At 43.5% G+C, this 18050-nt stretch overlaps 1 protein-coding gene across 3 annotated transcripts in view; it reads left to right on the forward strand.

Moving 5' to 3' along the window:
• Window positions 1-17362, forward strand: part of NUCB1 (nucleobindin 1) — a 107979-nt gene extending 90617 nt beyond the window's left edge. For all 3 annotated transcript variants that reach the window (XM_069200841.1, XM_069200840.1, XM_069200842.1), the window contains exons 12-13: window positions 13051-13165; window positions 14132-17362. In XM_069200841.1, coding sequence (XP_069056942.1) covers window positions 13051-13165; window positions 14132-14247 — 231 coding nt within the window. In that variant the 3' untranslated portion in view covers window positions 14248-17362. The remainder of the gene's footprint in view (window positions 1-13050; window positions 13166-14131) is intronic.
• Window positions 17363-18050: the final 688 nt, after the last annotated feature.

The following is an 18050-nucleotide window of genomic DNA, read 5'->3' on the forward strand; positions in this document are numbered from 1 at the left end:
TTGCCAATTGTGGACTCACCCACACCGTCTGCAACCTATTCCCACAGTCCCCCCTCAAGCACAAGTGCTCGTAGTGGAGACACCTCTTCATCCGTCGCCTGTGGAGAAGAGGACCAATGGTGTCCCTCCGTTCCCGACCATCTCAAGGCTTGAACCCACCTGTTGGTTCTCCACAACTGGACTTCCTGTTCAAACCTGTGGCCTCTTTTCTATCTGACTGATCCCCATTAACTAACATTGGGCACCTAATGCCGTATGACACCTCTGCACCCTTCTGCCCCATTGCCCCCTGGTATGACCTGTTGGTGTGGTCCTGACCCTTGCCCGGTATTTACCGCAGGTCCAGGAAATTGGTACTGTAAATCACTGTAGTATACCTGAATGCAGTACTTGGTTTTCTCTTCATAGGATAACATTGCCCCTTCTGAAAAATGCACAGCATCAACTTTTGAAACCTGAAAGTATTTTTCTTGCAAAATGTACTTACCTGATCCATTGATTCTAGTGCCTAAATATATTTAACGATACTTGTAATTTGTGTATATTAGTGTGGATCTCCTTATTGAGTTGTATGTCTCATTGACTGTGTGTGTACTTTCAGATGTCTAAAACTCCTCTCTGATAAGCCTAAGGCTGATCGACCACACTCCCCCTTAAAAGGGCACCATGGGATTGCAAGAGCAAGCCCCTGTCCACTGGTAAGAGAACCCCTGGACTCTTTATATAATATATCAAAATGAGATAAATCGGGTAAAGAGCCAGCTGCCTACAAACGGCAGTTACCACATCAATTACCTAGAACTCCTGGTAATCCAGCTAGCACTCTGAGCCTTTTACACTCTTCATGGTCAGATAGTCCTCATAAAGATGGACTACATGACAGTGATGTACTACATCCAAAACCTGAGGGGTACTAGATCACCCCAACTGTCAATACTGGCCCAGAAGCTCTGCATTGGGCCATTCGGAGCTGCATTCACTTCCTGCAGGGGTGGACAATTACTTTGCAGACCAGCTAAGTCAAAAGTACCAATAACTCCACAAGTGGGAAATAAAATCCCAAATGCTACAAAAGTACTTTTACTGCATGGGCACGCCACTATTGATCCTTTTGACATTTATGCAAAATGCATCACCTCTAGATACCCACAATCTGTGGGCAGTACACTGTGAATGAGTTAGTCAGGGAAATGTGCTTATGCTTTCCTTCCACTGCCCATGATCACATATGTTGTGAGGAAAATGAGGCAGTTTTAAATTACCCTTATTCAAGTGTCACTAACTTGGGTGAGGCAACCTTACTACTTGATGCTACCGGAGATGTATTGCCATCTGCAAAAATAAGTTACGGCTGAGGCCAGATTTCTGGACCAGTGTCAAGGTTTCTACCTATAGCCAGACCTCAGACAGTTGAATCTAGTAATGCGGTACATGTCTTAAAATGTAGTTTCTTAAAACTCCCAGGGGATTGTATGCATATTGTAGGTGAAGCATGTAAACGCACCATGAGAGCCGACTATGCTGCTAAGTGGAAAAGATTTGTCCACTATTACACTGGTATACAAGTAGGTTCTTGATAAACCTCTGTTCTGATATTATTTGATAATTAGGGCATTTATTGAAAGTGAGATTGATACACACTTCCATTTGCCCACATCTAGCTGCAGTGCCAACCTACAGGCTAAACATGCAAGATTTGTCTCTTTTAAGATACCTGGCATGAAAGAGGGCCTTGATCGGGTGATTCCTCCAAAGGTGTTGCCAGTGCCAACTAGGAATTTCCATGTAGCTCTCGCAGTACTAATGGAACCTCCCTCTGAAGCGATGCACTCGCGCAACATGCAATTCTCCTGAAGGTAGATTTACTGGTTGCTGTCACATTTCTTAGGAGAATTAAGTTGCTAAAATGAACTATCGAGGAACCATTACTTCTAGTTGATAGAGCTAGGGTGGTTATGAGGGAAAACCTGAAATTCCTACTCAAGGTGGTTTCCTGTGTTCATGTCAACCAGACTATAAAGTTGCCCAACTTCTTCCCAAACCCCAACACTGTGGCAGAAAGAGCAATACACACCCTCAATGTCAAGCAGTGCTCATGTTTTTTACTGACAGAATTAAGTCAAGTTACAAGACAAAACCACTGTGTCGCTTTTGCTAATCCTCACCAAGGCAGGTATTGTGAAGTGTATACAGACATGTCATGCTAAGGCTAAGCACACCATACTCCTGCTGCCTAGAGCACGTAATTTGTAAACTGTAAGCTACTATGGCTTTGTTAGGTAACTTTATTTCAACAGACATTTATGATGCTGTAACTTGATTAGCACCACACACGTTCACTTAACACTACTGTGGGAGCATTCAGACCTGCCAGTAGGCTTTAGTTGTCTAAAGTGTTAAATACATTGTTCTAAACATCTAAATCATGTGCTCTCCATCCACCGCCTACAGGGGGGGCTTGCTTTACAATCTATACATAACGTGTATTTACTTCTACACGTTTGAATGGAAAATGTTGCCATCTTTCTATTGCTTGTGTTGATGTAGATTCACATGCCCACCCTCTTCCCTGGATACAAGTTATAATCTCTGATGTTTTTACACTTCTGAATAATGTACAAAGTGTACAGTACTTGTCTTGCATCCTACATTCCATCGACATAACTAGCCAGCTAAGGAAAAACAAATTGAGGTGGAGACTTTGTCCTTGTGCATTGTGGGCTAGGGGAGTGTTGTGACTCAAAACTTCTTTGTATAAAAGCAACTTGCAAACATCCACACCTAGCTCTAGATGGCAGGAATATGCAGACCATGTGATTCTACAGCACTATATGTTACACACCTATGGTTACAGGATGAGTAACATTTTCCTTATGGTGGATACTCTATCAGACCCCTCACTGCCTTCCTCCCCTCCCCTATCTCTGAAGTGGACTCGTGAGCATCATAATAAGATTCCAAGTTAGATTTTTAGCGAATTATAACATACAGTTTATTCCAGTGTTCTGCTTCTGAGGACGGAGATTGGAAATGGTTAAGAAACTGGCATCTGCAAGCAGGTTGGTGGTTATATGTGAATCTGCTGTGTCACTTTTGGGGCAGTCTGAAACCCCTGCAGAACCACATGGCGTCAACTATTGTAAAGCGGGAGCAATGCTGAATAATTCTGCAGATCTATCCTGGCACCTGAGAATTTTCGTATGGTGAAGAATTTGCTCTTAGAGTATCCACCAAAAAGAGCATTACTGAAGGTTAGTAACATATTTGAAAAGTTTTACTTCAGCCATTTAAAAACCTAGAAAGCTATCATTTTCCATTTGCCTAGCCAAAAAACTATTGAGCCTGCATTGAGTCGACCTATTTGCTGTGCATCAACAACACATCAGTTTCTCAAGCACATTTAGTTAAACTATATCCCTTTTTATCTAGAGCAAATCTGGCTATAAGAATTTGAGTTAGCTGTTAGTTACACCCTACAATGACAAGCCCTTCTATTGTACTAGTTCGTATTAGACCTTTTCTCCATAGTTAACCCTACATGTTAGGTTGTGGATCTCGCATCCGCTGGAGTTCTGAAAGAGCTTGCATCCGTATTTTGCTGTACTACTGCAGAGCTTATTACTGATGATTTTCTGAGAGTTATGGGGATCAGCTGACTGTAAAGAAAACTTGGTGGTTTCACTCCCCCCAAAAAAATCCAATCTAGACCCCAATGTGTTGAGCAGTTACTAGCCTCTTACTACTCTCTTTACTGGCCAAACTTGAAGAAAAAGCATTGGTCTCTTAACTGCAGAACGTCAACTCTTACCAGTGACTTACTTAGATTCCACATTCACACTGTGGCATGGTGGAATTCGATGATTATGCTTTAACATTTCTAACTAGAGGCATGCTGCTCTCCTAGTCATGCTGGATGTGTCTGCAGTATTTAATATCATGGAAAATAAAAATATTAATTGATAGTATTGCTGTTGATGTTGTCTTTTTGGGCAAACAGGACACAGTAAATTAAGCAGAAAACGTGCCAGTACTTTCAGAGTACCTGAGGGTTCCTCTCCGTAAATCGCATTATCCACCATCTATCTGGCTATCTTTGCTTTCATTGTTTAGTATTGTCGATAGCTATGCTGTGAAACATTAAGCCATGTCAAGGACCCCCAACTTTGCATACATTTATCTCACTAAATCTCTGCTGTCTGGATAGCGAGACTTTGATGTGGGACAACTACTTAATTCAGCTCCAACTTAATGAAGACAAGTGATGTGAGCCTCTTTGGTCAGAAGAGTAACCCCTGCTTCAAGAGTAAGCTATAACCCCAATGGGACCACATCCCAGGTGAGACTGTCAGGAGGGAGGGTTCTCGGGTCTAGCCCTGCTGCACAGTGGCATGACTTCTCACTCAGAAAGGCCAAGCTAGTTTCAAAAGCAGTAGGGGAGTCAAGTATGACCCCAAGGCAAAAAAGGACCTCAGCAGTCTCCTCTGCCAAGGCTAATTAATTACTTTGCCAACTAAGTTCCTAATTCAGGGGCTCTTTCACTGGTTAACTTAGATTTGTTATCTTCCTAAGACATGGCAGAGCTGCTTCCATCTCTCACTTCCAGTTCTCCTCTATACTGCATTCTTCTGAGTATATGGTAACGGGCAGCCTCTGTTCTTACATAACCCCTTCTATACATCTGTAATCTATTTTCACAGCCTTGGTTCCTGAGGTCTGGAAGAAAGCACTGGTTATTCTGCTTCTTTAAAATAGAAACCCTACAGCAGGACCCCTCTTGTCTGAATAACTATCATCCAAGCTCATTATTATTCTGGAGAAGTTTCATTAACATTCTGGAGGCGTGCAAGATCATGGGTCCCACTCAGTCTGGCTTTAGGCCTTCTTTCAGCACAGGGACAGCTACACAGGATACATATTGTACCATGTATCTTCAGCAGGAGGAGGAGTTACCTGTTTACCATTGTTTGCAAATATCAATGGATCTCCAGATTTTAACAGGACACTATACTTTGTTCCATTTTTCCGTCTTTTAGAATTTCATATGCCTTTATCGGAAATCTTGGAAATTCACAGTCTCCTGAAAGCAAAAGAACTATCTTCAGGGAATGAGCAGGGCATGGCCAGGGTTCTATGTTATTGCTCTCAAGTGTTCTATGGCACCATGCCCTTATAGGTCTTTGACCTGAAGCACCTACTCTTGATAGGCAGGTGCCATGCTAGCTTAGATGTGTGAGGGCATGCAGCTCTGGGATTGGGTAACATTGGAAGATTTCGAAGATACTTAATTCCTTATGACTCAAAGAACAAAGTGTGTGTGTGTTCTCCCTCTGAGTACTGGCTGCCAATCTACTTCAAAGAGATCTTGCTTAACCCTTAGATGATTAGCTGATAATTAATACCCCCACTGTTTATGTAGAGAATGTTTGCATGTCTGCAACACTTTGTTTACTCCGAGCTTTTTCCATCTACCACAGGATGCCTCATCCAATCTCAGGTCATAGACTTTTGATAAAAGGAGCAGTGAATGTCTCCGTTGGGTGTCAGTGTTGCTTTTTCCAAAGAGGATAATCTCCTTAAAGCAAGCAGTGGAATATTTTTAATCTGCCAGTGTTGTAGTATCGTTGGAAAAGCAGCCTTTAGTTCACAACATAGTATTAGTGAAACACAGGCAGTAGGCAATGTATTAAGTACAAGTGACTTTGAGTATTTAACATTCAAATTCACACTTGACCTGGATTACTACGTAATGACATCTTCCCGTTCACCCTTGATAAAGTCCAGTGGACGACATTTGTGTTAACTGTTTTTCCAGTGATACTTTATGAACTATTACATTGGCTGCTTCGGTGTGCACTATATAACATTGTAATGTCTATGACTGTCTTTCCAGTGGAACTACATTGTGAATTATAGAGTTCTAGAACTGTAAGAAACTAAGTGCTGTATTCTTGTTAATACTAATATTAGCCTACTATGGGGAATGGCTGTTCAGATACTTTAACCTCTTGTTGGAGCAGCAGAGCACTGAACGATGTAGTGTCCCTAAAGCAAGGATGTGTGGAAGCCAGGATGGTAATTGAGCAACTGAGTAGGAAGGTCACATTTCCATCTGCTGGCCTTGCATACTCCGATTCTGACAGATTGATAGCCATGAATACAAATATCTCCCATAACAACTCATTAGATGCCTCATTATTGTTCATTGTCTGAGTTTTAATGTTTGAGATGCACCGACCTCCACCACCAGCATGTTTTTGGATGCACCGTCTATTACATCCTGAGTGTAAGGTTCTGCAACCACCCTGTAATAGACTAACACAAATGATAACATTTTGGAGGTCTGTAGAAGCCCTCCATGAACATTTAAAACATATGATGCACTGTGGATGTGTCTAATAATATTGTGCTCCTATATTATGTTGAAAAGAAAATAAGCTATTTAAAAACAATAATGATGTGTTCGATGGCATCTGTTGCTGTAGATATGCATGTTTTGCATAGCTCGCCATCTGGTGTTGGGTCGGAGTGTTACAAGTTGTTTTTCTTCGAAGAAGTCTTTCGAGTCACGGGACCGAGTGACTCCTCCTTTTGTCTCCATTGCGCATGGGCGTCGACTCCATCTTCGATTGTTTTTTTTTCCGCCATCAGGTTCGGACGTGTTCCTGTCGCTCCGAGTTTCGGAACGGAAAAACAGCTAAATTTCGGAAGATTTTCGTCGGTATTGTTGCGTTCGGGATCGGCGTAGTTAGAATCAACACCGCATCGAAGATCGAAGAGCTCCGGAGCCCTTCGGGGTAGTTTTCGATCCCCCGTCGGGGCCTGCTCGGCCCGACCGCGTGTAGAAGAACGCCGATGGAACGGACCCCGTTCCGTTTCTGTCCCAAATGCCACAAAAAATACCCCTATTCAGACCAACACTTGGTCTGTAACCTGTGCCTGTCACCTGAGCACAGTGAAGACACTTGCGAGGCCTGTCGTGCGTTCCGGTCCCGAAAAACACTCCGAGACCGTCGAGCCAGAAGACTTCAAATGGCGTCCACACCGACAGCGCACCGAGAGTTCGAGGTACAGGAAGAGGAAGAAACCTTTTCGATACACGAATCGGACTCCGAGGAATTCGACGATCCACGAACCGTGAGTAAGACGTCGAAAACCACTCATAAGAAGATTGTCAAGGCCCAGGGGACGCCACTGCCACCAGGCCATGGCTCCACCCATAAATTCGGTGACGACCGTCGGCACCGAAAAAGGCCCAATCAGTGCCGAGACCGTCTGACTCCGGTTGAGACACCGGCACGCAGCCTTCTTGGGACCGAGAAAGTGCTGGAGACATACATCGACACCGAGATAGCGGTGTAGACACGGCTCGACGCCGAGACAGCGGCACCGATGAAGATCGACGCCGAGATGTTTCGACTCCGAAAAAGAAAAAAGTCACCTCGGAGCCGAAAAAAGATGCAGACAGGGTTTCGGTGCCAAAACAACCTGCAACCGACCCAGTTTCAGGCTCTTATACAGAAGAGCAATCAATGACCTCCCAAATGCGAAAGCATAGGTTTGAGGAAGACCTGCAATCCACCGATGTAGACCATACGCAGAAACGTATTTTTATACAGCAGGGGACAGGAAAGATAAGCACCCTTCCCCCTATTAGGAGAAAGAGAAGACTGGAATTTCAAACTGACCAAACACCACAAACAAAAATGGTGAAAAGGGTTACTCCGCCACCCTCTCCTCCACCTATAATTCACGTCTCACCAGCACAAACTCCATCACATTCCCCGGCTCACACCACCATGAGCCAAGGTGACCAGGATCAGGACGCATGGGACTTATACGACGCCCCTGTGTCAGATAACAGTCCGGAGGCATACCCTACAAAGCCATCACCACCAGAAGACAGTACTGCATATTCTCAGGTGGTGGCTAGAGCAGCACAATTCCACAATGTAAGCCTCCACTCAGAACAAGTCGAGGATGACTTTCTATTCAACACCCTCTCCGCCACCCACAGCTCCTACCAAAGCCTGCCTATGCTCCCTGGTATGCTTCGGCACGCAAAAGACATCTTTAAGGAGCCGGTCAAAAGTAGGGCAATCGCACCAAGGGTGGAAAAAAAGTATAAAGCGCCTCCTACAGACCCTATTTTCATAACTTCACAGCTGCCACCAGATTCTGTCGTTGTAGGAGCAGCTAGGAAGAGGGCCAACTCCCACACATCTGGGGATGCACCACCCCCAGATAAGGAAAGCCGCAAGTTCGATGCAGCTGGAAAGAGAGTCGCAGCACAAGCTGCAAACCAGTGGCGCATCGCTAACTCACAGGCACTTCTTGCGTGCTATGACAGAGCCCATTGGGATGAGATGCAACATCTCATTGAACATCTACCCAAAGACCTACAAAAGAGGGCAAAGCAAGTGGTTGAGGAAGGACAGAACATTTCAAACAACCAGATACGCTCCTCCATGGACGCAGCAGACACAGCTGCAAGAACAATAAATACATCTGTGACCATCAGAAGGCATGCATGGCTACGAACGTCTGGGTTTAAACCAGAGATTCAGCAGGCAGTTCTCAATATGCCATTCAACGAAAAAGAACTGTTCGGTCCAGAAGTGGACATGGCGATTGAGAAACTTAAAAAGGACACGGACACTGCTAAAGCCATGGGCGCACTCTACTCCCCGCAGAGCAGAGGAAATTACAGCACCTTCCGCAAAACACCCTTTAGAGGGGGGTTTCGAGGTCAGGCCACACAAGCCAGCATCTCACAGGCAACACCATCCAGTTACCAGGGACAGTACAGGGGAGGCTTTCGGGGCCAATATAGAGGAGGGCAATTCCCTAGGAACAGGGGAAACTTTCAAAGCCCCAAAACCCCTACAACTAAGCAGTGACTCACATGTCACTCACCCCCTCCACACAACACCAGTGGGGGGAAGAATAGGTCATTATTACAAAGCATGGGAGGAAATCACTACAGACACTTGGGTTCTAGCAATTATCCAAAATGGTTATTGCATAGAATTTCTACAATTCCCTCCAAACATACCACCAAGAGCACAAAATTTATCAAAACATCATTCCGAGCTCCTGGAGATAGAAGTTCAAGCACTACTGCAAAAGAACGCAATCGAGTTAGTACCAAACACACAAATAAACACAGGAGTTTATTCACTGTACTTCTTAATACCAAAGAAGGACAAAACGCTAAGACCAATCCTAGACCTAAGAATACTAAACACATACATCAAATCAGACCACTTTCACATGGTCACACTACAAGAAGTGTTCCCATTGCTGAAACTACACGACTACATGACAACATTAGACCTCAAAGACGTGTATTTCCATATACCAATACATCCATCGCACAGGAAATACCTAAGGTTTGTATTCAAAGGAATACACTACCAATTCAAGGTACTGCCTTTCGGTTTAACAACCGCACCAAGAGTCTTTACCAAATGTCTAGCAGTAGTCGCTGCACACATCAGAAGGCAGCAAATACATGTATTCCCGTATCTAGACGACTGGCTAATCAAGACCCATTCGTTAATGACGTGCTCACACCACACAAATCAAATCATACAAACCCTCTACAAACTAGGGTTCACAGTCAACTTCGCAAAATCCAACATTCTGCCGCGCAAGGTACAACAATACCTAGGAGCCATAATAAACACAACAATAGGAGTAGCCACTCCAAGTCCACAAAGAATTCAAAATTTCAACAACATCATACAACGCATGTATCCAACACAAAAAATACAAGCAAAGATGATATTACAACTCCTAGGCATGATGTCTTCATGCATAGCCATTGTCCCAAACGCAAGACTGCACATGAGGCCCTTACAACAGTGCCTAGCATCACAGTGGTCACAAGCACAGGGTCACCTTACAGATCTGGTGTTAATAGACCGCCAAACTTACCTCTCGCTTCTATGGTGGAACAATATAAATTTAAACAAAGGGCGGCCTTTCCAAAACCCAGTGCCACAATACGTAATAACAACAGATGCTTCCATGACAGGGTGGGGAGCACACCTCGATCAACACAGCATACAAGGACAATGGAACGTACATCAAACAAAACTGCATATAAATCACCTAGAACTGCTAGCAGTTTTTCAAGCACTAAAGGCTTTTCAACCAATAATAGTTCACAAATACATTCTCGTCAAAACAGACAATATGACAACAATGTATTATCTAAACAAACGGGGGGGGGGACGCACTCAACGCAATTGAGCCTGCTGGCACAAAAGATATGGCGTTGGGCAATTCACAACCAAATTCGCCTAATAGCACAATTTATCCCAGGAATTCAGAATCAACTCGCAGACAATCTCTCTCGAGATCACCAACAGGTCCACGAATGGGAAATTCACCCCCAAATTCTGAACACTTACTTCACGCTCTGGGGAACACCTCAAATAGACTTGTTTGCGACAAAAGAGAACGCAAAATGCCAAAACTTCGCATCCAGATACCCACACAGGCAGTCCCACGGCAATGCCCTATGGATCAACTGGTCAGGGATATTTGCCTACGCTTTTCCTCCTCTCCCTCTCCTTCCTTATCTGGTAAACAAACTCAGTCAAAACAAACTCAAACTCATATTAATAGCACCAACTTGGGCAAGGCAACCCTGGTACACAACGCTGCTAGACCTATCAGTAGTACTCCACATCAAACTGCCCAACAGGCAGGATCTGTTAACACAACACAACCAAACGATCAGACACCCAGATCCAGCATCGCTGAATCTAGCAATCTGGCTCCTGAAATCCTAGAATTCGGACACTTACAACTTACCCAAGAATGTATGGAAGTCATAAAGCAAGCCAGAAGGCCATCCACCAGGCACTGCTATGCCAGTAAATGGAAGAGGTTTGTTTGCTACTGCCATATTAATCAAATCCAACCATCACACGCAACCCCAAAACATGTAGTGGGTTACTTGCTTCACTTACAAAAATCTAACCTAGCTTTCTCTGCCATTAAAATACACCTTGCAGCAATATCTGCATACCTGCAGCCTACCTATTCAACTTCCCTATATAGGATACCAGTCATTAAAGCATTCATGGAAGGCCTTAAAATAATTATTCCACCAAGAACACCACCTGTTCCTTCATGGAACCTAAATGTTGTCTTAACTAGACTTATGGGTCCACCTTTTGAACCCATGCACTCCTGCAAAATACAGTTCCTAACATGGAAGGTTGCATTTCTCATCGCCATTACCTCTCTAAGAAGAGTAAGCGAGATTCAGGCGTTTACAATACAAGAACCTTTTATACAACTACACAAAAATAAGGTTGTCCTAAGGACTAATCCTAAATTTCTACCAAAAGTTATTTCACCGTTCCATCTAAATCAAACAGTGGAACTTCCAGTGTTCTTCCCACAGCCAGATTCCGTAGCTGAGAGGGCACTACATACTTTAGATGTCAAAAGAGCATTAATGTATTACATTGACAGAACAAAGAGCATCAGGAAAACTAAACAGCTATTTATTGCATTCCAAAAACCTCATGCAGGAAACCCAATATCAAAACAAGGTATAGCCAGATGGATAGTTAAATGCATCCAAATCTGCTACCTTAAAGCTAAACGACAACTGCCCATTACACCAAGGGCACACTCAACCAGAAAGAAAGGTGCTACCATGGCCTTTCTAGGAAACATCCCAATGCAAGAAATATGTAAGGCAGCCACATGGTCTACGCCTCACACATTCACCAAGCACTACTGTGTAGACGTGTTATCCGCACAACAAGCCACAGTAGGTCAAGCCGTATTAAGAACATTGTTTCAGACTACTCCCACTCCTACAGGCTGAGCCACCGCTTTGGGGAGATAACTGCTTACTAGTCTATGCAAAACATGCGTATCTACAGCGACAGATGCCATCTAACTGAAAATGTCACTTACCCAGTGTACATCTGTTCGTGGCATCAGTTGCTGTAGATTCGCATGTGCCCACCCGCCTCCCCGGGAGCCTGTAGCAGTTCGGAAGGTACCTTCAACTTTGTATATATATTATTTTAACCTTAAATAGGTACATACTTAGTCACTCCATTGCATGGCCACTATTACTACAATACAACTCCTACCTCACCCTCTGCGGGGAAAAACAATTGAAGATGGAGTCGACGCCCATGCGCAATGGAGACAAAAGGAGGAGTCACTCGGTCCCGTGACTCGAAAGACTTCTTCGAAGAAAAACAACTTGTAACACTCCGACCCAACACCAGATGGCGAGCTATGCAAAACATGCGAATCTACAGCGACTGATGCCACGAACAGATGTACACTGGGTAAGTGACATTTTCATTATTGGGCTACATGACAACCTACCCGAGCGCCTCCGTCAGACTGCTCACTGGTTAATATGTCCATAAAAAGTCCTGAGGTAATTCTGAGTTGTTGAGAAATCCAAATTAGGCTAGAAACTCTGAATGAAGGCCTAGGAATTTCAGAATCTACCTTCCACCCCCCAGGGAGAACTGTTAACCCACACCACACTTCCCTTTGAAAAAGGCTAAGCTTTATTTTAATGTGATCTTCACCTAAGCTGTAGGTTTGATGGAAATGCATCAGCTAGGTATTTTTTTATATGCATACAGTTTGGTCTCTTGTTCCTGCCTCAAAACGTTTTCGTAAAGCAGGGGTGGTTATTTACAGCTGAAAGTATTTTGATGCCAGGTGAGACCTGTTTTTGTATCCCCTCGCTGATATATTCTGTTGAAGATACTAAACTTGCCATATATTTAATAGCATTTTTTGACCAGCAGAGCCCTTACACTTTGCAGCACGAGATAGATTTTCCTTTGGTTGTCCTACTATATACCTGCTCCTCTTAGGGCATTTACTCTTGATTACAAAAAAATCACCATCAATGTGCTAGGCTCTTTAATGGCTATTAGTGTGCAACCCGTGCCCATGTCTCAATCTCCCAGTTCAACCTTTGAGTGTAAAAGACTGATATCATGCCAGAATTGATTAGCCAGGTGCATTGTTTTTGGATGTCCCTTTTAGGCTGTCCTACAGATGGAGCAGAGGAAGTCTCAGACTGTGGAAGAGCAAGGCAAGCCCGCAGGACCCCACGGAGAGCTCAAATTCAACCCACAAGAACCACATGGATCGTCTAAGGGTAAGAACCTCTTTCCCCAGAACAGTGTCATCATTGCCTAAACTAATCTTTAAGAATAAGAGGTGGATGAACTGAAGGGTAAACTGGGTCCTTTATTTCGATTGCAAGTTCTGCTTCGCAGTGGCGTCTTCTCTGTTTGGGCTTAGTTTATGATTGTTTTCTGGTAAAGGGGGCGGGGCTAAGGGGGTGAAGAGCAGTGAGTGCATATGTTTGGCTGGCTGTCTCGGGCCGACCAAACACACAAGCGCAGTAGGCTCTTTCAAGCCTGGCAGCCTGCACAGTCTCCTAGTCTGCCTGGGAGCGCCATGGCTGGGCGCTCCCAGCCAATCCTGATGCTGCCCTGAGCAGCGCCGGGATTGGCGCAGTGCAGTCTGGGAGCCTGTGCCTGCAGCATCCAGCGACAGAGAGAAGCGGCACAGCAGCGAGGAAAGGTAAGTGTTTTATTTTTGTATTAAATTTAATGTTTATTCCCTCAACCCCCGAACCCATCCCACCCCCATACGCCCTGCCTGCCACCCTTCCCCTCCAGCGCATGGTGGCCCGTTCCAGTTGCTTCACTCACTTCTGTGGCCCCTTGTGGGTGCACATATCATTCACTACACTGGTAGCATCAGTCAGTTGGACTCAGCATTTGGGCTGCAGAAACCCTTAGAAAGCCATACCAAGTGAGGGCATTAGCTCCATAAATCTCTCTGTCTATCTCTAATTTGTCAGGAGAGTTCCTGACAGCGGTGCTTTACAAAACATAGATGCACATACTTAAGTCTCTCTGATCATTACTTTTTATATAGAAAGTACGAATCAAGGACTGGTGTGTCGCAGCACAAGATGATTGAATATATGTGCATTGCAGGGGGTTTTGGCATACATTGCCGGGGGATTGCTTTGTTTGAGACAATTTCTGGGGGAGGAGAGATGAGTTTAACTTATTAATTGACCAATCTTTTTTTCTCCTTATTTTCATAGAAGGACCTGGTATCCCAGGCGCCGACACTGTACATGCACCAGCCACACTGAAACCGGATCACCAGGAAGCCCCGCAGAACCAACAGCAGGTGGCACACAATGACACCCCACTCTAAAAACAGCAGAACGTGACAGCAATCCAGACACTGTTATCTCCCTTAACCATCACGGCACAAGTGTTGAGAACATAAGAACACTCCATTCTCAGTCCAATTACTTGCCTACATAAAGAGTGTGTACTGTTTTTCTGGTGTTTACATTTTCTGTCAACTAACACTGGTCTTATTGTTGAAAACATCACAAAAAAAAAGGAAATGTAGGTAGCAAAGAGAAATGGAGAAGTGCAGGTCAAATACACCCCTTTCCACTTTGGTTTTGGACGCTTGTCCCCACCACCCAAACTCGGAATGCTGCTTAATTTGCAGCATCTCAAATGGATTTGCCCTTTAAACAAGGCCTGGCCTGCTTCACCTTTTATTTGCCGAGGTGAAGAATGCCTCTCCGTCCTTCTTCCAAGAGTTTTTGTTGGCTTTTAGTGTACGCTCTTCTTTCTTTGGTCACAGCATGGACCGGGATGTTTTTAAAGACAAGGTTCCTGTCCTATTCCAGTGTTAATAGGACCTTGTAGAATGTTTTGTTCAGATTCAATCTTATCCCTCGACCTGCTTATCACACTTGTGTTTTTGTAGCATGAGGCATTGTAACAGTGCTCTGGTTGAAGTTTATGGACATTGAGTCTTTCTTAGTTTCTCATGATTAAATTATCATAGAGTGGGACTTGCTTAATATATCAAAATATGAAAGATACCAACCCTGGAAAGCTGCTGTTGCCAACAAGTGTATTTTTTTCCACAAAGCAGGTAAAAAAGGATGCCTTTTCAGTGTTGGTTTATAGTGTATTTTACTTTGTACAAAACCTAAAACTCATGTCTGCATGACTTGGGGGTCACTCAGCATCCTAGTATATGTTAAGTCGTTCAGGGAGTTGGGGATCAAGGGAGACAAATGTATGTCTCAAACTCACACTCTTCAAGCCAGGAGTAGAAAAAGAGACTTTGTATCCAGATTATGTCTTGATATACGGTGTAATTGAAGATGGTTCCTTCAGTTCTGCACAGTAAAATATCCCAGCATGTAATGTGGCTTGTACATAATTTGATAATTTGTATACAGAGAACGATTCGTGTAAAAATAGTCATCAGGCTGCCTGCAGATGTACAAATCAACTGATACTAATTAGAAAAAACAAAATACAAAAAATGGGCAAAAGTATGTGCTAGGCACATTTATTCAACCAGCTCTTCTATAGCATCACAGCCTGCAGTAGTGGCCTATAATGGCCATTAAAGGCCCGCTCTAGTGTTAAAGGCCCTAGCCAAAGGCAGAATGTTCTAACAAAGGCTTCATGGAGCCCGAGGGAATTGAAATTCCCTCAGGCTCTGTGCGGCCTTTCTTCACAGCTGTTGCTGTGTGACAAACATTGGAATATTGGAGCTCCGGGCTTTTACCAGCCATTAGAATCTCAGAGCACTCCATTGTCTTCAGTGGAGCTTCCAGCATTCCAGTGTTCTAATTATTATTAGCTGGTCTATAATTGAGGTCACTAGGGGGGTCTATGCTTAGTTATATGATAAACACAAAAGAAATACTGTGCAAGGCCCTTTCGTTTATCATTGACCATATTCCGTGCAAGATACGCACTTCCCTCACTTCCGTGGATCTGGAAAAGAGGTGCTGCTGTCTGTGGACCTTGCTTTTTGAAGCAAGGGTAAGTCAAGAAGCATCATGACAGTATAACTTTACCTCTCGTTGATGGTTCACTCCAAAATCACCAAATATTTTGTATTGTACACTCAGCGTTTAAAGTCCGACTTCCCGAGGTTTGATTGGGTTCACATTACTAAGTAGCGGTACCTCACCTCACCACACCAACTGTGCCTTGCACTCTGCCTCATGCCATCTACGAATGGTGAAATTCTGGAACTGGTTTTTGAAACAAATAACTTGAACATCTTTATCTTGCAGCCAATCTAACTGAAAACACGAGGTAGCTGGACTTATTAAAACAACACTAAACAATGTAATTGCAGAACTCCTGAAATTGGTTGAAGATACTTGCATAGAAGAGCAATGAGCTTCCAAAACTCATAGAACATACAAAGTAACATTAATGGTCACGGAAAAAGTATTTTCGGTTTAGTTTGGTTCACGTACAAAGACTCTTGTGAGGCAAACGTTACATCTATTTACTATTAAGAAAAGTGCTATCTTATTGTTTTCACGCTGCTGAAATAACGTACTTGATGGGCACCATGACAAAGGGGTGCATGGTCCTATAATGCCATTTAATGGTTCTGGATGATTAACAATGCTGAACTGTGTGTCAAGGTCATGAGTATGTTGAGTTGGCACTACAAGGCTATAATACAGATAAACCTCTATGTATTATTTTTTAATATGACCTGTAAAGTAAATTATTTATTTTAGTACTATAATTGATTGAAAATCCATGCTTCATGGGAATGACATATACATTATCTGTACGTCACAAGTATGACCTCATTCCTGTTTTATTATGGGTTTTCAAACTGTGCAGTTTGTTTCAGTAGTTAAACAAGTAAGATTTTCTACATCAGTACTAGGATGCTTGGTGTGTTGCTGTGACTTTACAGGCAATTTAAGACCTTTCCAAGAAGAGAATTCCCCCTCCCCCCAAGATTTGTAGCACTGCAGCTTAATAAAACCTGCCAAAAGTATGATAGAGGACATTCAACAATGAACTAAAAAGTGAATGGCTCCATGATTTGTTGTCTTTCTTGATGCTCCCAAGCCCAGTGCCTTCCAGTAATATTTCAGAGTTGTCATCTCATGTTCCAAGTGTAAGAGGTGTATTAAATTTGACTGAAATTATTTAAATGTTATCAGTCAGTCAGTCATACTTTGTAGTTGACTGTGGTGTGGTTTATGTTATGCTGCATATGAGGGCTAGAAATGTAAACGTAGTAGAAGACAGAAGATCCTGTCATGCCCTAGGAGCACAAATGTCTACAGGGTTGTTAGTCTGCTTGCCTGCTGAACATTTGCCCCTCTGCTCCTACGGCAATCTATGTACCACCAAAGCATGATGTGCTAGCTGTGGAGGAGGTATGAGTGCTGTGTTGCAGACAGAGTTTATGTGTTCTGTGGAGTGAAATTTTTTATTACCAAATAAAATCCAACCTTCACTAGAAAGTTTGTTTCTGTAAAATTAATATTGACATTGGCACTTACTTATGAAAGCAAGCAAGATATGCTGTGCACCTGTATAAGACTTTATCTCCCCATCAAGAACCGTCCTGTCCATCAAAGCCAAAAATCTTCCTGTCCATGGGAGTCCGAATCCATGCTATGCATTCAGTACTACTTCATTCTTTGGAGTAAGACGCCACCCTAGACACCACAACAACTCTCATAAGGGTGAAACAAGACTCTGCCTAGTATGGCCCCCAAGTTTAGCTGTGACTGGCAGTGCGGAACATTTGGATCTCCTGGCGAAAAGCTGCACTTGCTTTTGATGCCAGATGTTGCATTGTCTGTCGTTATCTTTGAAACACAAATTGATGGATTTCACTGAAATAATGTGAATTTCATTTATACAAATCAAGTGTTTGAGTATTGTGTCCTCTTAATACCTTGTAAACGCATCTGTATACTGCTGGCCGATCTGCGATTCCTGCATGACTTTCCTAAGTGTAGTCTTTGCTCCAAATGTCAGCCACTCATTAAATGGAACAATAGGAAGCGGTCTGTGGAATATACCTACAACAAGAATGATGGCAAGCAGGCAGGAAAACATGTAGTTAGCAGTGTATGCACGTCAGACTGGAAGCTCACCTTTTGACATCTGTGGACCTGCACTTAATCATTACTGGAAACCGGG

This window comes from Pleurodeles waltl, chromosome 7 (genome assembly GCF_031143425.1).
Source record: "Pleurodeles waltl isolate 20211129_DDA chromosome 7, aPleWal1.hap1.20221129, whole genome shotgun sequence".
Classification (NCBI taxonomy): domain Eukaryota; kingdom Metazoa; phylum Chordata; class Amphibia; order Caudata; family Salamandridae; genus Pleurodeles; species Pleurodeles waltl.